General features: G+C 43.2%; 1 protein-coding gene across 25 annotated transcripts; it reads left to right on the top strand.

Moving 5' to 3' along the window:
* Positions 1–232: 232 nt before the first annotated feature.
* On the top strand, positions 233–16,362 carry LOC100280343 (uncharacterized). Of its 25 annotated transcripts, none has more exons than XM_035965828.1 (7): positions 294–544; positions 686–768; positions 1,355–1,403; positions 4,027–4,613; positions 8,144–8,319; positions 11,429–11,458; positions 15,428–16,362. In XM_035965828.1, exons 4-7 carry the CDS (start codon positions 4,032–4,034, stop codon positions 15,951–15,953), a joined length of 1,314 nt encoding a protein of 437 aa, XP_035821721.1. In that variant the 5' UTR covers positions 294–544; positions 686–768; positions 1,355–1,403; positions 4,027–4,031; the 3' UTR covers positions 15,954–16,362. The 25 variants fall into 25 exon arrangements, with proteins under 25 accessions (XP_035821727.1, XP_035821724.1, XP_008672771.1 ...); XM_035965820.1 differs by having other exon boundaries at positions 1,355–1,545; XM_035965827.1 differs by having other exon boundaries at positions 1,352–1,403.
* Positions 16,363–23,672: the final 7,310 nt, after the last annotated feature.

Below are 23,672 nucleotides of genomic sequence, written 5' to 3'. Positions count from 1 at the left end.
AGTTGCTCTAATCTATCTAGATTATATAATCTAACTTATTTTAAACTATATGTTAGTTCAAAATAAGTTAGATTATTATAATCCCAAAGAAACGTTTCCTTAGTGGAGAGAGAAATAGTGAGGGACATATTTGTCTTTGGATGTCTAGAAGTTGAAAAAAGTTTAATTGGGTCAGTTTCGTAGATTATAGAATTTAGGGTGGTCTAGATTGTAAAAGCTGGACAAAGTCTATGGTTGTTTGGGAAACCTCAAATAAAAAAGATAACGCAGAGGCCCGTTGGTCGCCGTCTCTATTAAACACCGGTTCCTCTCTCCGCGCCACCGCCGGTAACCGCCACCAGAAGTAAGAGAAACCACGCGTGTCAGCCAGCCATTGGATCACCACCATTCGCGCTGTTCGGCGTGCGCACCCGATCCCGTCTCCGTGCGGCTTTGTGAGTAGAGAAGGGAAGGGGAAGCAGGAGCAGGAGGGGTTCGTCATCGCGTGGTGGCCGCGCCGCTCTGTTCCTCCGTCCCCTCCTCCTTCCGGCTCTCGCTGTCACATGTACGTCCGCCGACCGCCCGGCCCTATCTCACGCTCGATCTCCTGCCGCCGAACCCCTCTACTGCTCGATCTGTGCTGATCTGTTGCTTTTGTCATGCTCCCTTTTGTTGGGTTTTTCTTTTTTCTTCCCCCGGAGATCAGGTCGTGTGGTGTGGGGGCGCTCTGATCCGGATGGTGCAGCGCCGCGGGATCGCCCACGGCCATGATTGATCGCGAACGAGCAGGTCAGACATCTCCTAGATCTTGCTCTATAACGCCATTTTCAGTGTCGAAGGTCGCGTCTTGCGAGTGCTAGTGGCGAAAGGATGCGATTTTTCGTGGGTTTTCAGCGGAATTCTCTATTTCTCTGTGTGGAACTCCGGTTTTTGCAGTCTCACTGAGTGTCTCGATATCTTAGTTGCAGTAACTGCGTGAAATGCTATACCGGAGATGCCATTGTGCACGGAGGTGGTTTATTTTGAGGAAGAGTTGGGACACAGTTTGGTGAATTTTGTTGTGTGCTGGTCTGAGAGCTAGTGCTGCTGGGATTGGTAATGGTAACTGATGGTAGTATAATATGTGATGGAATTCACTGAATGTAGTGCTTGTATTTTTAGTGCAAGTTTATTAGGGATAATTTTACGTTGCTTCTCACTGCGGGTTGGGATATGTTGTGCCAGGAAAAGATGTCCCTCATTTGGTTTATTCTAGTATGTTTTTGTTGTTTGTCTAGAAGCAAATTTGTTCATATACTATGCTTAATTATAGATTTCAAGCAACAACAGTCATTTGATTTGATGTCAACATTGAAGTTTTTTGCAATTCCAGCAGATTACCCTGGTCCATCAGCATTTCATTCAGGACCATAGTGATGGTTCAGGTTTGTTACATACCAGAGATCAACGGCCACATCTGACACCCCTACCATAAACACCCATCGGAGTTTCAAAGTTTGGAAACAAAAGGAACATAACACATGTCACACAGGACACCACGTCCAAGGCTATGCAAAGTAAATCATGGTAGGAAAATCAAATATCATCCATGCTCAGATTGGTTCCTCATAATTGATCATGCACCATCCACAGCTTTGAACTGCTGTAGGTGGCGAGTGGAGCACAGTTACTCCTAAGACTTGAGCAAAGAGAAGATGAATCACTACAACTTCTGCATACCACACCATCTGCCATCCTGAAAACACAGAATCTCTGAGCTTCCAAAGGCCCCACATCGCTGCGGAGATAAACGCTAACACACCCATGCCTCTTCTCACAGATCCAACATTTTGCATCTGATTTAAAGTCACATACCTTGTGTTTAAACACTTCAGCTAGCTCCATCCACATTTTAGAGGCTACTAAGGACATCCAGTGCTCCTAAATGAGTGGAATCTGGGGAAGGAACAACCAAGGCAAGCCAACCCTGCATTTTTGCACAGAGGTTGCGTCGAACCCACTTTGGCTCAGTGGAAAGGATTCTCACCACTGTGTTAGGCTTGTCCTTTTAGAGGCTACTAAGCTTCCATAAAACAGTGCTAAACATCACAACAAATAAATAAGAACACATTGAATTGAAGAAATCAGTGAAGCACAGTAGCAGCAAGCCAGCAAGACATTTTTTTTGGAGAAAAGTATTTTCAGATAACCATCAGTACAAATTGACTATAATCTACTGATGTTGGCAACATTGAAGTTAGTTTATACTGATGGTTATTTGAAAATACTGTTCTTTAAACAATTTTTTGTCTTGCTGCTACAATGCTATCACTGATTTCTTCAGTGTCGTTATTTATTTGTTGTGATGTTTAACACTAGTAGTGTAGCTTCTGCATCATATTAAAAGAAGCTTGCACTGAAACCTGACCCGAGGATGATTTCTCATGCAAATAAGTGTGTTTGAGTTTCTGTATGCAGCAAAATCTTTGTATTTATTTGGGGGGAATGTGTTTTTTAATATATGCTACAGAAAGTTTGGCGCCATGCTTTAATTTCAGAATTATGTAGTAACTTAACTGGGTTTGGATGAATGTTTGAATTGGTTGTTTCAAATCATTTTGCTTGACCCTGTATGCCTTTGAACAAGCATTAACAACATGAAGACCCCTTTGCTAACTGGTATGCAACTAGTTTTTAATGCGTTAATTTTATTTGATTCTTGCAGTTTGTGAAATGGGCATGCACTGACACAAATTGATATGAACTGTAGCTTCTTATAATATTTTTCTTTGATAGAGAAATTGGTTGCATAATGTCATATAGTGGGGATGCGGGTGGTCATTTCACAATGTTGTTTTTCCTTGATCTAATGTTCTCTTGGTTAGGGTGCATGGTGGGTTGTGAACAAACATAATGAAACGGTGGGAGTAGTCAGCAGTTTGTCAGCATTAGCAACTACATGTAGCCCCTTTCAAAATGCATTGCTCATTGCTTTGCGGTCCAGATTTCCCCTGCTTCTATCTCTTGTCATGTTTCCTACAAAAGGATCAGCAGCAGTTCTATTTCAATAAGTTTCTATCCCAAATGTTATAGGTGGGAAACACAACATATCTATGCTACTCCTTCCAAAATACTTTGATAATCCCATGATGATCCAAATGATCCTTTTTATTTGAGCGCTTAGCAATTGACCTGTGCTTCTAAACTTAACCTGATGTTTGTATGGGGGTGTTTGGTTCCATGGGACTAAACTTCAGTCCCTCCCTTTTTGTCTATTTTAGTCTCTAAATTACTAAATATGGGGACTAAAAGGGAATAAATCAGATTTCTTCCCCTCTCTTTAGTCCTATTTTTGGTAATTTAGAGACTAAAAAAGAGAGACTAAAGTTTAGTCTCATGGAACCAAACATGCCCTAACATTGAACGGAAACTTTTGGATGCCTCCAGAAAAATTGTAAAGATCTGGATCAAAGATTCACGAATTCACCTATTTTGCTGACAAAGTTGATGCTTTAGCTAACATACTAGAGTTCAAATACTTGAAACATCATCTAGGATCAGCATAACACATCAATTACATTTTGTGACAGAAGCTGCAACTAGATATTAACCACCCAACTTTGTGTTGATCAGTCATTGTTACGATTGACTTTGATTTTATGACTCTCCCAAGCACATATGGCTGACACACCAAAAGGAAAGTTCCATTCTCGCTCATCCCATAAAGTCTACCAACATTAAAAGGAGGGCCCTAAAAATTCGATTCCTTTGCATCGGTGCCTATTCTAGCATTTGGCGCTCTTGTAGCACATAATTCAAACTTTGCTTTTGAAGTATAGTAGAGATGGAACCATCTCTATTTTGCACCTCTCTTGTGACACTGTTGGAGCTGTCCTAGCATTGCCTTTCTATTCTTGCTGTTATTTTTTATTTTGTTGAATCTTAAAATATCTTGTCGCAGCCTTAATTAGATGCATATTAAATGTTCTGACTGCATGTATGGTTTTATTTCAGAATCTTAATTGCACTGTTTATAATTTTCTTATGTGTGTAGTTTATTTGATGCAGAGGAAATGCAAGTTAATAATGAGGCACCACTAGGGTGCCTCAAGCCAAATATTTCTCAGTATAACTCTCCAGAGCAGATAGGTGGTGTTGAAGGGTTTCCTGAGAATAATGAAAAAAGGAATGATATTGTTGCTGCGGAAAAAATCTGGGAGGCGACTCCAAACCAAGGCCTTAGCAGGCCCATCTACCGACAAGAATTTTATGCCTGGCCATATATTTATTCAGATTATCAAATCGTGCGTCAGCCACTACCTTATGGTTTTGACAACCAATTTTATCAGATAAATAGGGACCACGGTTTCCCTATTGAGAACAGGGTTCAATATCTTCCATTCAAGATGCTCCCTCAAGGTCACCCCCATGATGCACAGCTTCAGGAATTTCAGTATTTTGTGGTTATTGACTTTGAAGCAACCTGTGACAAGGTGAACAATCCATTTCCACAAGAAATCATCGAGTTTCCATCTGTCTTGGTTAACAGTGCAACTGGAAAACTCGAAGAATGCTTCCAAACATATGTTCGGCCGACGTATCATCAATTTTTGACTGATTTTTGCAAGGAGCTTACTGGCATACAACAGATTCAGGTTAGTGCATAATCTGAATAATCATGAGGTCATAGTACTGAATAAGTGTCATCATGATAGCTTAGGCTAATAGAATTTTGTGTGTTGACTGACTAGTCATATACTCAAGTGTATATAAAGCAAGGAACCAATTATTTTCAATGCAATGTCAACTATACAAGTTATATAAACACACAAATAGCTTACTTTGAATTTCAAGCTACCTTTGGAAATGCTGATCTAATGTCTGTTATAACCAGATTAAATAAGCTAACATTTTTTGTTCACCCTTTAGATGCTGACGAACATAAAGACCTGTTTATGAATTATGACCCATAGTTTGTACGTGTGGTGTGTGGCAATGGGTGGGACCAGGAATTTGAGATAATAGGGGCTAATAAATTGACAAAGAAACAATGTTAGATGCATGGGCACAATGGCACATATGGTGCATATACCAACAAAATTTCTTGATACCAACAAGACATCTTTTAACCATAGTTTTCAAGTCACCTGGTCTCCATTTGGTGATTTGGTCTCCAGTCTGCAATTCTGCATGATGTAGGGTCCAGTCCTTCTCTTGTATAAATGCACCTATGTCAGGCCTCGTTCATTTGCGCTCAACAAGTTCTACTGAGTAAGAAGAGTAGAGTCTAATCCTTGATGGATTCTTGTAATAGAGGCTTGGGCCGTATATTTTGTTATCCCATTAGTAGTCAGTATAAAAGTGTAAGAAGAGGCTGTATGAGAACTCAGGAAGGAAAATAACAGACTTACCGTCCTCTTCCCCAAATTTCTGTTCGCTCTGCTCCTTCTTAATATTCCTTCTTCCTCATCTACTGCTGCTTCCCAAACCGACGTGGTGAGTCCTGCACGCTGTGGCCTGCTGACATCACAAGTGGTAACAGATTCAGGCTCCTCTTCGTTCTGGCGGAGTTCCTAGAGCGTTGGTCATGCGGTGTTCTACTTCTCGGCGACACAGCTCGTCTGCTACAACGGCGCCGAGTCGTCCTTCCGTGCAGACGCAGCACATGATGGCGGCCATGGAAGATGTCGAGAAGAGGTTGGTGACCAAGTTTCAGCAGGTGTTGGACACCTCTGCGGGCTCTCCAGGAACTGTCCAAGAAGATCGATGGACTCGGTTCATTGCACAACAAATTGGCTGAAATTGAGAAGAGACAGATGGGTCACGAGAAGGAAGTGCAATTTCTACAGGCCAAGATCGATCTCTCCATGAAATCATTGGCGCAGGTAGCCTAGGATCAGACGCGCCTCTCCAACACGGTGTCAGCTGCAACCTAATTCCAGCTTTAGCTGCGCGCACGTCGATGCCGAGTTACAGTGCTGGGTTGATGGATGCACACCCTTTTCCTCCGCCGCCGATATCTCAGGTATCGCATCCTGAACCGACGCAACCGGTGGTGCATGAGTTTGGGGGTAACAACGAGCATGAATCCTCGAGTTCTGATGGTGCCAATCGAAGACAATGATTGCCTAAGAAGGAATTTCCACAGTTTGAAGGCACATATGCTAGAATTTTGGTTGCATAATTGTGCTGCATATTTTACCTTGTATCAAATTCCTGAGGAATTTAAGATCAGTGCAGCATCCATGCATTTGAAGGGGAGGGCTGCTCACTGGTTTCAGGCTTGCAGAGAGTCAATACTATTTGTGGATTGGAACCATTTTAGTCAGGCGGTGCTGGGAGAATTTGATTTATACACCCACTCTGATAAAATGCTAGAGTTACTGACATTGAAACAAACTGGTTCAGCTGCAGAGTTTTCAACTCAGTTTACAACTCTGGTATATCACATTAAACAAGTCCGGGGTGGAGTCCGGAGAGAGGTGGTGGTGTAGGGTGGTGGTGGAAGGGCGGGGGAGAGGGGACGGGGTTGGGAGGTGGAGAGGCCATACCTAATGGAGCCCTGTGGCCTGCGGACATCACATCCTAGACTATAGTGTGTGGTTTTGTGTAGAGTTGTACGAGGTTTTTTAACACCTCACCCCTTTTCCTTCTTAATATAATGATACACAGCTCTCCTGCGTATTTGAGGAAAAAAAGTCGCCTGGTCGCTAGGTCGTTGATGGTGACCAATTATAGGCAATTAATCACTATTAGGACGTTGACCAGGCCAATTAATCGGTGACAGGTCGTCCACCTAGTCATCCTAAACGTCCTGTACTAACAAGGACATATATAATTATATATAGTTATATACACTAAAGTGTATAGTTATATACTATATAATATACTTCAAACAGCAGTAGGTAATCAAAACTACAGCTGAAACCAAACTGAATGCTAAAACTGAACAAGGAGAAAAGGTGGATCATATTTGTGTAGTACTGAAACCAAACTGAATGCTAAACTGAACAAGGAGAAAAGGTGGATCTAATAATTCTAAACTGAAACCAAACTGTGATGGTGTACTATAGATGAGGTATTACATGCTTGATCAGGGACAGGGATCATGTTACCTTCAGATGAGGTACTCATCTTCTTGAGTTCTTGCCTTCTTGATCACAGAGGAGTCGCCCGCCAGAGTTGGTCAGGGAGTGAAGTAGTCGCCGGAGTTGGTCAAGGACTGGAGGAGCAGGTGGTTCTTGTCTTCTTGATCAGGGATTAGCCATCAGAGTTGGTCAAGGATCAGCAGACATATGTTTTTTCAGGGAGGAGGAATGAGGAGTCGCCTGGAGCCTAGGAATGATGGATTAGCAGCCGGCTGGCTAGGAAGGAGAAGAGACAGAGAGGGAACACAGATTTGGAAAGCCAGCCAATCAGCTAAATGGTTCCTTTATTAGTCCCAATAAATAAGGCATCCGAGGCACAAATTTGGACCCAGCGCTGGCTTTCCATGCTCACAACTTCTAATCGCAGCAAATACCTAATCGGCCGATTAGTCGCGATTAGGCGATGATTACTCGTCCAACCTAATTGGGTCGGAGCCCCTAATCGACTTCATGTGACCGACCAAGACAATTAATCGTGATTAATCGGACGATTTGAAAACCATGCTTTTAACTAGAAATTGGTCCATTTTGGTGACTGTTGGTCTAATTTGGACCCCTTTTCTTAATATAATGATGTGCAGCTCTCCTGCGCGCGTTCGAGAAAAAAAACTAGAAATTGGTCTGTAAACTAAAAACTGTAAGGAAGTCTTTCTTTCCTCTTCTGAAAGAAAATGCTGCTATTTTGATGACGATGTAGCTTTGCTCCTTAGCTTTCAAGGCTAGCAGATAACAAGCTCTTACTAACTGTTCAATTTAATCCTTCTATTATTTAATTGAAATATTACCACTGTAGTATTAGTTATTATACATTTTGGTTATTTCTAGTTGGAATGTTGGTGCTGGAGTTTTGCAGTTCAATATTTGTTTAGTAAATACATTCAGCAAATAAAGGGATCACCTTTGTTTTGTGTACCTTCGTTTTTGTTTCACACTTTGAACACAATCCATGTGTGAAACCACTGGTTCCGTGGCATTATCGTTGTGTGCCAGTTTTGAATATTATTGTTGTCATATGAACAAGATCCATGCATGTGTAGGTGGACAGAGGTGTGCCTCTAGGTGAAGCCTTACTCATGCACGATAAATGGCTAGAGGACAAGGGCATCAAGAACACAAACTTTGCTATTGTGACCTGGTCTAACTGGGACTGCCGTATAATGCTGGAGTCGGAATGCAGATTTAAGAGAATCAGGAAGCCCCCTTATTTTAACAGGTAACATATCTTGCATATACATGGCTAATAGCTTAGTTGAATTCTCAATTTGTTGATCATTATTGAGGAAAATCATGCCTTTCCAGTGATCGATTATGTGCACTGCCTGATGCAATGTGTATATATCATAGATTTAGGGCTATGGGTCATGTAGGATATGCTAATGACTACTATCCTGCTTCCAAATGTGCTCTATGAAAATTGCAGATTTGGTGTAAATTGGCATCCTGAACTTGAATTTTGGTGGGTTGCCACTCCTAATTTCAATTAGTGCCTTAGGAACGGTTACTTTTGAAAGCATTTCATATGTAGTTTTTTTATTCAAAAAAGTTAGCTGCCACACAGTGCATGTTATCAATAAATGCATATGTTGATTTTCTACCAACGGAACTGTACTGATGACAGATGGCGGAAACTAGAAAACAAAAAAGAGTTTTTCCAAATTGATGTCATTGATATTAATTTCTCTAGTCTCATTTCAGACACCACGACTTCCCGTAGGTTGTGATTGGATTTTGTATGCTAGAGCTGTGGCATCCCTATTAGCAAATTCAGCATGTTGCATTGTTTCAAAGATTAATCTACAGACAACATCTGTAGTGCATAAGAAGCTAAATAAACCTGCAAAAACCATTTTCAGATTCATCCTTGATGCTCAGAAACAAAATGGACAAGTGGTCAATCCAGCTTTTTTAGTCATGTAGTAACAAATCCTTGATGCTCAGAAACAAAATGGACAAGCCGTCAATCCAACTTTATTAGTCATGTAGTAACAATATCCCTTGTGGTGTTTGATGAATCGTAATAGAAGATGAACTTGAATTTATGTAGGTTTTACCTATCTTTATGTTTACTACATCCACGAGTTTGGCAGATTTTATTGAACGTTGCAACATGTTGGATTGATCATGTTTGTTAAAAGGTGATCGTGATGCCTTGATCACATACCTCTAATTCTACTAGAATATCTTAATGGACTGTGTGAATTAGGGTCCTTGATAGTAAAACTCGGCCGGGGAGGGAAAGACCGCTCTCCCGGTATTCCATATAAGAAGAGACCGAAACAATGGTCCCGGCCAAGAAAATCCTCGAACCCTGGCCCCCCATCACTAACGGGCCGGCGTCAACTGTCCACTCTGCAACGGCCCAACCGGAGGGTGGCGCACAGGACATCGCAACCCGAGAGCGGATGGGGCACAACGAGGGGATTTTTTTTAACCAAGCCTGAAAATTCGCTCCCGATAGGAATCGAACCCAGGACTTGGAGGTGCTACTCAGAAGTCCTTAACCGCTAGGCTAGAGGCCCTTTCGCAGGGTCCTTGATAGTAATAGTGTGCAAATTTAATTTGTATCATTTAGCTTTTCATGCTGTGTAACATAAAAGTGAAGATACACAACTGCTTACTTTCCTCTTCGACAAGCTTGAATAGATAAGAGCCAGATCGTTAGATGGTCTGCATCGATTTTCAAAGAAGTGGGTGAGTGGTTCATGATTGTGGTTGCTCCTTACCTTCTGGAACATATATTTTTTCAATGGGATTTTATCTATATAATTCAAATGCTTCAATTTTCAATAAGATAACACTTATCAGCACCTACGAAAGGGCCTCTAGCTGAGTTTGTTAGGTGGTCTGAGTAGCACTCCTTAGGTCCTGAGTTCGATTCCCCGTGGGAGCGAATTTCAGGCTGTGGTTAAAAAATCCCCTCGACTATCCCACGCCAAAGCACATATCTAAGGCTCGGTCGCAGTCAGTTCTCACATGGGTTGTAGAGCCGCTGTGTATGAGTGGGGCATGAGTTCGGGGGTTTTCTCGACCTGCGAGAGAAGGTCTTCTTAATATAATGCCCGGGGGCTGTCTTACCCCCTGCAGGTCGAGTTTTTTTTAACACTTCCCAGTGTTAGTGATATGTGTCCATATTAGCGATATATGTCCATATGTTAGAGATATATATCCATATTTGTATTTCCCCTTCTATATTTGTAATCTCATGTACTTCTATATATTTGGGCGTAGAGCCCTCATAATATACATGTCACATCCTATCATGGTACCGGAGCCAAGTTTTAGGGTTACTCTTTATGCTGTCGCCGACCTGCTTGTCTGCCAGGAACGCCTGGCGATTCTGTCGCCTCTGTCTCCGTGCGCGCCGCTTTATCTCCGTGGGCACCAGATGCCGCATCGCCTCCACGGGCGCTGCCTTGTCTTCGGCAGCGCGCGATCGGGCGCGTCGTCACCGTGAGCGCCGGTTCCAGGACCTCGCTCCGGTCAGGGCTGCCTCGTCTTCGTGGGAGTCGTCTTCGTGAGTGCTGGTTCTCCATCTTCGTGTGAGCCTTGAGCGCTGGTTCTCCGTCTTCATGGGAGCACTGGTTCTCCGTCTCCGTGGGAGCCGTGAGCGCTGGGAGACGTCTCCGTGAGCGACTTCCGTCTCCTGGGAGTCATCCTTGGGGGCTGGTTCTAGGGACCGCTAATCAGGAGACCACGATTGTGGTCTATGCTCACGTGAGGTAGGGCCTCCTCTTTTTTTTGCTATCAAGTAATTAGATAGCAGATTCTTTTTCAAAAGAAAAAAGAAAGAAAAAAGCTGCCTGTGTCACTTTTCTTCTGCGCTCTAGCCGTCAATTGTCAGAATGCCGCCTTCCTGGACATCTTCGTCTGGTGGCCTTCCTGGACTTCTTCGTCTGGTGGTGTTCTCGTCTTGTGATGTCCAGTGCTCTTCAATGGCACCAACTATCGAGACTTGGTTCCCCGCATGCGTCTACGCATGCGTGGTCTGCGTCTTTAGGAGTTTCTCACGGGTGATCTGAAGTGTCCTTCCTGTCTTGCCGCACCACTTCCACCTAAGATTCCTAAGAAGGCTTCTGATGATCAGAAGCAGGAGTTGATTGCTGAGTATGATGGTCTTCTATCGTCTTATGAGTCTGTGTTTAAGTGTCTACCGGACGTGGCTAGATGAGGATGCTCGTGCTGGTGCTATTCTTGCTGCTAGTATGGATGATCATCTTGTTGCTGATATTGTTGATTTTGAGTTTGCACATCAGATGTGGGCTTTTCTTCGTGATTGTTATGTGCCTACTGGCTAATCTACCTATCTTGCTGCTATTCGTCAGGAGCAGCTTTTGTGCCAGGGAGATGCTACAGTTGAGTTCTTTGCCTAGATGTCTGCTATTTGGCGTCAGCTCGACGCTCTTGGTCCTCAGTTATCACTAGATACGTGCCAGTCTTGCCAGAGTCAGAAGGCTGCACTTGAGCTTCGACGCACCTACGACTTCTTGACTCGGCTTCGTGATGAGTTTGAGCCTCTTTGTGCCCAGTTGCTTGCTCATCACCCTTGTCTCTCTTATGGATGCTTTTGCTAGTGTTCGTAATGAGGAGACTTGTCTTCGTACAGCTGGCTTACTACAGTCCTCTTCAGTTTTGACTTCTCGTTCTTTGGCATCTCGACAGACTGTTGCTCCAACGATGATGCCTTCTTTAGTTCCACCTTCCTCACAAGGACCATGTGGTGGTCTTAACTGTGATTATTGTAATAGGTTACACATGTAGAGGCATTTTGTTTCAAGAAGGCTCAGGCTCGCATCACAGGCTGCTACTACAGAGGATTAGCCGCTCATGCTTCTTTGTCGCCTTGCGGCCTCTACACCAATAGGAGTTGCTGGTTCTGTGACTCTGTCTTCTTCCTCGACAGTTTCTGCTGCTGCTTCTCAGTCTTCCACTGAGGGACCACCTTCTACTCCTACTCCAGGTACTTGTCCTTGGATTCTAGACTCTGGTGCTTCATTTCATATGACTCCTTATCACACCTATTTTTCATCTATGAGTCCCTTGTCTCGTTCTCTCACGGTTCGTACTGCCGATGGATCACTTCTTTCTATTGTTGGGCGTGGCACTCTTTCATCTCACTCTTTCCATGTCCCCGATGTTTCTTTTGTGTCTGATCTAACCATGCAACTCATGTCTGTTGTCCAGCTTACTGATCATGATTGTTGTGTTATTCGTGATCCTGATTTTGTTATGTTCAGGACTGATGCACGGGTCACCTGGTTGGTACTGGCCCTCGCCGTCATGATTCTCAACATCTTTGGGAGCTTGACTGGCTTAATCTTCCTTCCGCCGCGTCTGTCGGTCTTGCTGGATCCGCTTCTGCTGCTTCTACCTCGTCGTTTGCTCAGCGACATCATCGTCTAGGTCATCCTTGTGGCACCCGTCTATCTACGTTAATTTGTCGAGGTCTTTTAGGTTCAGTTTTAGGTCATGAGTCCTTACATCAGTGTCAGGGTTGTCGTCTAGGCAAGCAGGTTCAACTTCCTTACCATTCTAGTAAGTCAGTGTCCCATTGTCCTTTTGATCTTGTTCTTTTGATCTTGTTCATTCAGATGTATGGGGGTTCTGCCCCTTTTGTTTCCAAAGGAGGTCATAGATACTTAATCATTTTTATAGATGATTTTACTCGCCACACATGGATATATTTTATGAAACACCATAGTGAGGTTTTAGCTATCTATCAGACGTTCTCTGCTATGGTTCACACTAAGTTTGACACTTCTATTCGTGTTTTTCATGCTAATTCCGCAGGAGAGTACCTTTTTGATGCTCTTCGCCAGTTTCTTTCTATGCAAGGTACTCTTGCTCAGTTTTCTTGTCTTGACGCTCATGCTTAGAATGGTGTTGCTAAGCGCAAGCATCGCCATCTTATTGAGACTGCTCGTGCTCTTATGCTCGCTTCCTCGGACCCCCCTCATTTTTGGGCTAAGGCTGTTTCTACAACGAATTATTTGATTAACATTCAGCCTACTTCTGCTCTTTAGGGTGGGATTCCTTTTGAGCGTCTTTGTGGTAAGACATCTGACTATTCTAGTCTTCGTCTTTTTGGTTGTGTGCTACGTGTTGCTTTCACCACGTGAGCGAACCAAACTGACGGCTCAGTCTGCTGAATGTGTTTTCCTTGTGTACATTGCTGAACATAAGGGGTATTGTTGTTGGAATCTGGTCGCTCGTTGGATGAGGACTTCTCGGGATGTGGTTTTTGATGAGGCTCGTCTTTTCTATCCTTGTCCCTCGTCTGATGCTTCTTCTGTGTCTTTAGTTGACCCTATCTCCTTTCTGTTCTTTCCCAATACCCCTACTTCTACTATACCGGCTTCACACCCGTTACAATCTGGTTCTGTGTCTTCTTCTTTGCTTCACACCCGTTACAATCTACTATACCTGCTCAGTCTGCTGGTGAAGTAGAAGCAATAGCAACTGAACCTCTAGGTGCAGAACCAGTATCACGACCATGAGCTGCACACCATGCACGAAAATCAGCCAACTTCTCTGGGAATTTAGCAAGACAATGTCCAGTCCGATGAGTATTCTTCTTGCAATGCTCACAAGGAACCAAAAAGGAACTCCTAAGTGCATATGACTTCTGTGCAGCAGCCAATACACTGTGAGAGCCAGAACCAGTAGCAGAAGACATTGACTTGAGACGAGTCTCTTTAGCAAGAAGGCTAGACAAAGCCTTTGCTATAGTATGAGAATCAGAGGTGTGGAGCAGACGAGCTCGAAGAGCGTCATATTCATTCCGAACTCCCATGATAAATCTGTATGTGAAGAACTTTTCAATAAATTGATGAGCCGGGCATGAATTAGTTGCACAAGCTGGCACCATAGATAGCATCCCATCAAACGATCAAAAGCAGAGTAGTACTCATCAATAGTCATATCATTCTGCTCAATAACATGTGTTTGCTGCATAAGGGTGTGTAAGAGAGCACCATTGTCTTTTGAACAAAGCATCCCTTCAAATGATCCTCAGTTAAGTGAAAAAGCAATCCATGACCACGCAGTGCAGTCTGAACACAAAAGGCGCACTCTGGATAGTTCTAACCATCAAGAACGATGTTAACCACAATAGCATTGACATACATGATGTTCAATTGATGAGATCACGCGGTAGTGATAGCAACAAATGAACAACCAGTAAGAACTAAAGAGATGACTTGATCCGCTGCAAGAACTGAAGAGAAGATATATTCCGCTGCCCCAAACCTGATGCGCTGTCCCAAGAGATGAAGGGGACGAAGGCGGATCTGGGCGCAGCGGGACGACAACGACCTGGGCGCTAGACAGCAGCACAGTAGCGAGAGTGGCCAGATGCGGACGTTGATGGCGAGGGAGCAGCCTGGGCGTTGGACAACACAACAGCAGGAATGACAGGATGCAGACGTCACCCCAGGTGACGTGGATGGACCTCCTTGATAGAGAGGCCTGGTGGCGGACAGAGCCCGAGGAAAGCCCGGAGTGGGGCGGCCTGGAAACCTTGATAGGGAGGCCTGGCGGCAGGGGAGCCACGGCGGCCATGTGAAGATGAACGACGACCTTGGGGCGGCGACTGTGGCCAGACGACCCACGGCCAGGCGACAGAGACGGGCACGAATCTGACGACGAGCCGCGGCGGATCCGGTTGGATAGGGGACGGCGGACGAGATTCAGACAGGGGCGAGGTCGGTGGATGAGCGCGGAACAGGGGAGGCGGCCGGAAGGGGAAACGTACCGTGGACGACGACGACGGACAGAAACGCCGGCGGCTGAAAATTTTTTGGATTTAGGTCCTAACCTGCTTTGGTATCAATGTTACTAACCTTGGATTAGTGAAAAACAATTAGTCCTCAGGACTTGGTAGAATATATAGGCACAGCTAATATGGGCCACATGAGCCTTAACAATTACTAACCCAAAGAAATAAATTGCACTACTCCATTAATGTTAAATGTATATAGAGATATTTAATAATTTGCAAGGGGTTTCATTTAATCCCCAGAAAGGTAGCTTTGTTAGAATATACGCTGCTAAGATCGAATAAATGTATTTAGCACCTTATATCTCTACTACCATATTGTTTGGTTCACGAAATGTAAAGTAAATAACAATGTTAATGATTCACACTCGAGTACCAGCCGTAACAAGTGATTTTATGTCTATTTGTCGCATAGAATAAAAATATCAGTAAGAGCTAAACAATCCGTAGCTTTTCATGCTGAAGGTGATGATTGTTATTAACTTGTTTACCGCCGTTACTCCGTCTCATGCTAATGGAACTTTTGACTGCAAAAATTCCGAACCAGGTGGATCAACTTGAGGGTACCGTTCCAGGAAGTGTACGGGGACGTCCGCTGCAACCTGAAGGAGGCAGTCCAGCTGGCCGGGCTCACATGGGAGGGGCGCGCTCACTGCGGGCTCGACGACGCCCGCAACACCGCTCGCCTCCTGGCACTTCTGATGCACCGGGGCTTCAAGTTCTCCATCACCAACTCACTGGTGTGGCAACCTGCCGCCGCTCCGCAGTCAACCGCCGCCACCTGCCACTTCTCCCCGGACCGCTCTCCGGACCCAGTCGTCGTCCAGCTCCAGCACCAGCAGCAGCAGCACAAGCCGAAGGAGGCGCTGGGGTCTCCCGCGTCGCTGGTGAACCCATCGTACGCCACCCCCGCGGGAGGGAAGGACAGAGCCATGTACTGCTACTGCGGGGTGCTGAGCCGGTGGAGCGTCGTGCGCAAGCCGGGACCCATGCAGGGGCGCTACTTCTTCGGGTGCGGGAACTGGACCGCCACCCGGCGCGCCATCTGCCCGTACTTCGCATGGGCCTCGTGAATAGCAAAGCAAGCAGAGATCTGGGCTGGTGCTTTAACCGAGGGAGGCGCGCCATGTTGCTGCGGCTGGCTGCTGCGCCTCCCAGTTCCGTATATATTATTATTGTTATTATTATGGTATAATAACTTTGCTCGCGAGACAATGGAGGTTATCTAGGTAGTGTCTCTAACCTGTCGTACTGACTTCTGTCGATAGAAGAGAATGGGGCCAGATGCTGCTTAGGTGTGATCTATCCTATCCATCCATGGATAATAAAGAAGTTTGTGGATTGCTGTTTTATTAACTTGATGGAACTCCTCCGTAGGTGTGGTTTGTGCAACTTGGATTTTGAAGGCTTGTGCGTCTGTGAGTGTTTGATCAAATCGAAGGTGGTGTTTGTTTGCTGAATGAAATGGTTATGGAAGGTGCCTATTATTCCTGACAAGCTCTGTTCAGTGAGAGGTTCAAGTTTGTGTCGAAAGAAGACGCATTTTGCATATTTTATCAACGACACAACTGTGAAATCATCAGTTCTTGAAAACAAGATAAACTCCATGTTTTAATATTAATAAAAAAAGTGCATGAGCCTATCAATAACACTGCGGAGATCAGTATCACTTGCATGTTCAATTTAGTCAATAGGACAGTAAAATGTGACATGCGGTAGGAGTAAACTGCTGACTCGCTCTTTGCAACTCTTGCTCTAGTTGGGTAAGTTTAATTTAGCGTGCTATTCTCCAACTGTTGAACATATGCCTATAGGAATAGCAAAATTACCAATGGATACCGCAGCAATGTCCATTAGCAATCTACATCAGAAATTGCACAGGGGTCCTTGCCACTTGCATGTGCAATCCTCATAGAGAAACCTTGAAACGAAAGTAGTCAATAATGGCAAGGGTAGGTCAGCACTCATTTGTATTACTTAAGCCCTATTTGTTTCAGCTTTTTTTAACATCTGACCACCAGAAGTTGCCGCAGACTGCTAAGCATCCAGCTTTTCAGCTTATATGAGAATCACTTTAGTCAAAACCAACGTGAACACAAAATCGTCTGGATCTGTTTGGTTCATCTTATTTATGAGAAGCTCATCTGAGAATCTGGTTGTGGGGATAATCTGACTGCGGAGAGAATCTGAATGTCGTAGAGATTACATGCGAAAAAAGATAAAAGTGTCCATAGGGTCATCACTCACTTTAGTCTATGATTCACTCATTTTTGTCTTGACAGGAGCCTTATCATTCGAGTTTGAATTAACAAGCATGTTGAGCATATGAACCTGATCTAACGATGCCACAGAACTTGTAGTGAGTTCACACTATTGGTTCAAGACCACGTTGACGTGGCGCATGACAAGGAAAGCAAACAATGTTCATCACAAACATTCCTGACCTAAGTTTAGTGTATGCCACATAAGATGTTTAATGTCAATTACGAGTATTAAGTATATATAGTCTAATTATAAAAGTAATTATACCGAGGACTAAACTATGAGACGAATTTATTAAAATTAATTAATTCATAACTAGCAAATGTTTACTGTAGCATGTCCATCACATGGATAAATCATAGACTAATTAGGCTTTAATAGCTTCGTCTTGCCATTTAGTTCTCATCTGTGTGATAAGTTTTATAATTAGACTATATTTAATATTTCTAATTAGTATCGAACATTCGCCGTGACAAGGACTAAAGTTTAGTCCATGTATCAAACATCTACTGCTTTAGACCACTAGAAGGAGAAACATGTGCCGGTACCACTAGTTTTACTGCGAAAATATTCATAACTATTTAAATGGTACTTATTTTGTATCATACATATTAGTACTTTTAATATAACTTTGTTCAACTTCAAATAGTTAGGCTTGTCGAATTGCATCCTTCTGTGGACAGAGGAAGTACTAGGAAGTTGTACTACAACGGTGAAAACAATCTTTGAAATGAAAACTTGAAGCGACGGCTGAAACGACGAATCAAAAGATGAAGGTCTTCGTATTCCGAGTGTCAAAGGAGTTGCTGACACTCAGCATAGTATTAGGTCTTCTATTTTATTTTAGTCGTACTATAAAGAGGGGTTGTGGATGAGTAGTTTGACCAAGAGAATTCTAGTGTAGTGTTGGTGCATATTCACACTCACATATAGTGCTAGGTATCACTCTATAACACACTCACGAGTTAGAACGAAAACAGTTTCGAAAAACGGAATGAAAAAGAAGTTAGGGCTTCTGTCTTAGGGGCACCAGACTGTCCAGTGCGTCCCCTGACAGTGGGCAGTCAGGCCCGGGGGCAGAGCCTCGCCCCCGAGAAAAACCCGAGAGCAACGAGTTGTGAAGTTGAATTTTAGACGCCACACCGGACTGTCCGGTGTGCACCGGACAGTGTTCACTGTACGGTGTGCCATCAGCCCAACGACTAGCTGTTAGAACTAGTCGTTGGAGTCGACCGCTGTCGCACCGTTGGCGCACCAGACTGTCCGGTGCGCCCATACGCAGGAAACCCTGGTAACGGCTAGTTTGGTGGGTGGGGCTATTTATACCCCCTCCACCTACCATATTGAGTGTCTTGCTGCCCACATTGATGACCATACATTGCTAGAGCATTGCAAGCACCACAAAGCATAGTGAGGTGATTAGAAAAATCTTAATCCCACATTAGGACCTCATTAGTGCAAGTGAGAGCCACCTAGAGCACACACCGCATGCATTAGGCTTCTCTTGGTCAAGTAAAAGTCTATGAATTATTACTCTTGGTGATCGACATCACCTAGATGGCTTGGTGGCGTTGGGAGCACGGTGATCACCTTGGAGGATTTGTTGGTGACCCGACTCGAGATTGTAAGCGGTCGTGAGGGATCCACAGCACCGGAGTGGCAAAGGATCATCTCATAGTGAGCACTTGGTTCTTGCGAGGACCAAGGGGAGCGATACCCTTGCGCGTGTGCTCCAACGAGTACTAGGGAAGAGTGCCGACTCTTCGATACCTCGGAAAAAATTAGAGGAGTCTTCTAAACCTTGCTTTACATTCCACATTTAATTCAAGCATTTTACCTTGTTTAATTGTTTAGCAAGTAGTTGAATGTCTTAGTATTGTTGTCTTTCTAGTAGTATTCTCTTATTGCTAGTAGTTGGGTGAAGTTGTGCTCTTGCTTAGGGTTTAATTGTTGTTGATTTTTAGAAAAGCCCAATTCAGCCCCCCTCTTAGGCATCGTGATCCTTTCAATTGGATCAGAGCCTTGTTGCTCTTAGATTAGCTTAACTGCTAGAGTAGCGATGTCCAGCGGGGATGGACCTCCTCCCGTTTTTTATGGTGACGATTTTCCATATTGGAAAATTCGTATGGAAGCTTCCTTAGAGGCTATAGACATTGGTGTATACAAAGCCGCCGCTCAAGGGTTCCCCGAACCAAGAGATCCCACAAATCTTGTAGGAGAAGAGTATAATTATGAAAAGTAGAATGCTAAGGCCAAAAACACTCTCTTTAGAGGTCTTTGCAAAGACGTCTTTAATAGAGTAAGAAATCATAGAAATGCTCATGATTTGTGGATGGATATTTGTGCTCTACATGAAGGGACTAAAAGTGAGCATGAAGAGAGATATCGCATTGCAATGAAAAAAATAAATTATTTTGAGATGCTTACAAATGAAAATACCAATGATATGTACTCACGTCTTAACATTCTTGTAGAGGAAGTCAATGGCTTAGGGCTCACCCAAATTTCACAACCGGATGCTGTGAGGAAGATTCTCAGTGTCCTCCCAATTGACAAATATGGACACATTGTCACAGTGCTACATCAGATGGATCTTTCAGTTGCTACTCGAACACAAATATTGGGAAAGATTAATGCTCATGAAATGTACATGCACATAAATGACAAGGATGTGTCACCTTCCAAGAGAAAAGACTTGGCTCTCAAAGCCAATCAAGAAAAGAAAGGGAAAGCTAAAGTGCAAATTGAGGAGGAATCCTCAAGTGATGGTGATCTTGATGCTAACATTGCTTTGATGGTGAGAAAGACCACCAAAATGTTGAAGAAACTCAATAGAGAAGGCATCAAGTTTGACTCAAGAAAGAAGAAGTTCTTCTCCAGTAAAAGAAAGCCCATCTCTGAAATGGACTGCTATAATTGTGGAGAACTCAGTCATCTTGCTCATCAATACAACAAGCCCAAGAAGAACAAGTTCAAGGTCAAGAAAGATGATGACAGTGATGATGAGAAAAAGGAAAAGAAATTCTTCAAGAGAAAGGATGGGAAACACAAAAGATTCCATAAGAAGAAAAATGGAAAGGCATACATTGTTGGTGACTGGCTCACTGACATTGAGTCCTCAAGCGGGTCTTCTTCAAGTGAAGCAGAAAATGATGAAAAAGTTGCCGCTATCGCTGGGGACTTCTCTTCACCACCACCATCACCCTCATCTACTTCTCACCTATGCCTCATGGTTAAAGGTGAACGGAAGGTACAAATTGAGAATGATATTATTGATGATAGTGATAGTGATAGTGATGATGAGTTTGCTTCTCCTTCCTATGATGAATTAGCTGACTTACTTAAAGAATACACTCAAATCATTAGGAAGTCAAAGGCTAAATGTGATAAGTTAAAGGATGAAAATGAATTTTTAACTGCCAAGTATGACATAGTTGTAAAAGCTAGTGATGAAATGAAAGAAGAAAATAAAACTATGTCATCCACTACAAATGAGCTCAAATCCTCCCTAAAATATGCTAAGGATAAGTATGAAAAATTAAGTGAAGCAAATAGGGAATTGAAAGATAGACTTGTCAAAGTTAAGGAAGATTATACAAAAATTAAAATTGACTATGATAATCTTCTTGTTGCAAATGAGCTTTTATCTTGCAATACACATGAGGCTTTAACCCTGCTGTTAAGATTGATGTAGCAACCTCATGTGATGATTTGAGCCAAGATGATCAATCTAGTCTTCATGATGAATTGAATGAAAAAGTTGAAGTTTTGACACTATACAACCAAAAATTGAAGAGATACTTGACAAATGCAACCACTAGAGAAAAGGTTGCCATAAAGAGCAATGACATTAACAATGAGCTGGTAGTGGACAATGAAAGGATTAGAAATGAGGTCAAGAAACTTAAGAATGAAAATGAACATTTTGACACAAGTGTGCAAAAGTTCAACAAAGGCCAATACCTTCAAAATGAGTTGCTCATGAATACTGTCATGAAAAATAACAAGAGTGATATTGAATATAATTCTTTTGTGCAAACAAAAGCAACAAGTCAATACAAGGCAAAACAGACTCCTACGCCTATCAAATGCTTTGAGTGTGGAAAAGAAGGACACTTTGCCCACAACTGCAAAGCCAAACAACCAACTCCCTGGCCAAAGCACTCAAGACTATTTGCTTTCAATGCTCATTATGTTCTAAGAAAAGTAGCAAATGGAAAAGTCAAAGTTACATTCCTAGGTCCACTAAGCAAGAGTAGACCTAGACAAATTTGGGTTGCAAAGTCCTTGATTGAGAAAGTCACTGGTCCTATGCAAAATAGGGCCCTCAAAATTGAAGCTTGATTTATTTGTTCTTGTAGGTGAACTACAAGACCGGTGGGAGCCATTGGGTTATTGACAATGGATGCACTCAACATATGACTGGCAACCCACGGATGTTCACCTTACTTGATGAAAATGTTGATGAACAAGACAAAATCACTTTTGGGGATAATTCAAAGGGAAAAGTTCAAGGGCTTGGCAAGGTGGCTATCTCAAATGATTTTTCAATTTTAAATGAGGTTGCACCATTAAGCTTCAACTTGCTATCAGTGGGTCAACTTTGTGATCTTGGCCTTCAATGCCTATTCACTCCTACAGAGGTTGTTGTATAAAAAATGGATGATGAGTCAATGATGTTCAAAGGATTTAGATACAACAATCTCTACTTAGTGGATTTCACCTCTGAAGATGCAAATTTAAGGACTTGCCTCTTTACCAAAGCATCACTTGGATGGCTATGGCATAGAAGGCTTGCACATGTTGGAATGAGCACACTCAAGAAAGTACTTGTTGGGGGTATGCTTCGTAGCCGAAGATCCTAAAGAAGGAGAACACCTTCGGCAGACCTTCTCAGGAGCAAGCGCCGAAGCTATTATTTAGAGAGCTTTGGCACAATGATAGATCTTAAGACGAAGGGCCGAACCGACTTAAAGATGGATTGACTTAAAGACCCATAATGTTTGTGTCATTATTGTAGTCAACTGTAAAGGACTTAAATGTAATTTTACGTAGGTTGCACCCTGTGCCTATAAATAGGTGAACAGTACCCCTGGCACTGTTCACGCGATCCTGTAACCACTGGCACATTACGCTTGAATTATTGTTTTTCGCCAAGGCGAAGGTATAAAATGTGCCCAAATATTATGTTTTAATACTTATATATTCCTATAATAAAATATGTGAATACATTTTATACTTTATATTTCATTTCTCATTGTTTGTTGTCTTACAAGTATGATCACGAAGGTGAAATCTCCGTGATATTTTACTCATGACCTTCGTCCGAAGCTCATTAAATCCTTGGGGAGATAATGCTTCAGCAGACGAAGGGCATTTATACTTAACATTTTTTGTGTTGCCTTGTTCTTAATTCATAGCATTTGAGAACAAGTCCCCAACATTGGCGCCCACCTCCGATGAACTCACTTCCACTTTCTGAGCTGATGGCTTCGTCTAAAGCTGGAGTTGCTTCGGCTTCGAAGCTCGTACTCCCGATAACAGGCGGTTCAAGCTCAGAGCCAGCCAACAAGAAGCAGAAGAAGGAGGCACAGAGAAGGGTACAACATGTCGGGGTGCAAGGACCCTTCATCATGTCAAGATGGTCCCACATCCCGATTACCTTCTCCCAAGATGATCTTCAGCTCAAGGATTACCCTCACAATGACGCTATGGTTATTTCTTGTGTTATCAAAGGATTTCTGGTTCACAATGTCCTGGTTGACACAGGAAGTGCAGCAGATATTATATTTGCTAAGGCCTTCAGACAGATGCAAGAGCTCGAAGATAAAATCCATGACGCCACACATCCTCTTTGTGGCTTCGGAGGAAGGCAGATTGCAGCACTTGGCAAGATCACGATGCCAGTAACCTTCGGTTTTATCAACAATACAAGGAGTGAACAAGTTGTGTTTGGTATTGTTGACATGGAGTACCCTTACAATGCAATCATTGGTCGTGGTACTCTCAATGCCTTTGAAGCAATTCTTCATCCAGCATATCTTTGCATGAAGATACCTTTGGATCAAGGGCCTATTGCTATTCATGGAAGTCAGGAAGCTGCCAGAAAGGCCGAAGGAAACTGGACAGATTCAAAAGCAATCCATAACATAGATGGAGTCGAAGCTTGTGAGCAATACAAGTACAGAAGGGAGAAAGTTGTCTCAGCTGATCAGCCGAAGCTCATGCTCTTATGTGATGATATAGCAGAGCAGAAGGTGCTATTGGGATCTCAATTGTCTGAGGAGCAGGAGAAAACCCTGATAAGGTTTCTGTTTAACAACAAAGATGTCTTTGCATGGTCAGCTAATGATCTCTGTGGTGTCAACAGGGATGTTATTGAACACTCGCCCAATGTTGATCCATCCTTCAGACCGAGAAAGCAGAGGCTTTGGAAGATGTCTGATGACAAGGCCGAAGGTGCTCGGAATGAAGTGAAAAGACTCCTCAGCGCTGGAGTCATCAGATAAGTAAAATACCCAGAATGGCTA

The sequence above is a fragment of the Zea mays genome, chromosome 3 (genome assembly GCF_902167145.1).
Source record: "Zea mays cultivar B73 chromosome 3, Zm-B73-REFERENCE-NAM-5.0, whole genome shotgun sequence".
In the NCBI taxonomy this organism is placed as follows: Eukaryota; Viridiplantae; Streptophyta; class Magnoliopsida; order Poales; family Poaceae; genus Zea; species Zea mays.
Note: the sequence above shows the minus strand (reverse complement) of the source record. Positions and strands in the feature narration are given on the sequence as shown.

Coding starts and splice junctions, on each gene's coding strand:
- LOC100280343 (XM_035965820.1), top strand. CDS start 1,500: ATGTCACACAGGACACCACGTCCAAGGCTATGCAAAGTAAATCATG. Junction 1,546..4,026: donor GCTATGCAAAGTAAATCATG/GTAGGAAAATCA, acceptor TATTTGATGCAG/AGGAAATGCAAGTTAATAAT. Junction 4,614..8,143: donor CTGGCATACAACAGATTCAG/GTTAGTGCATAA, acceptor ATGCATGTGTAG/GTGGACAGAGGTGTGCCTCT.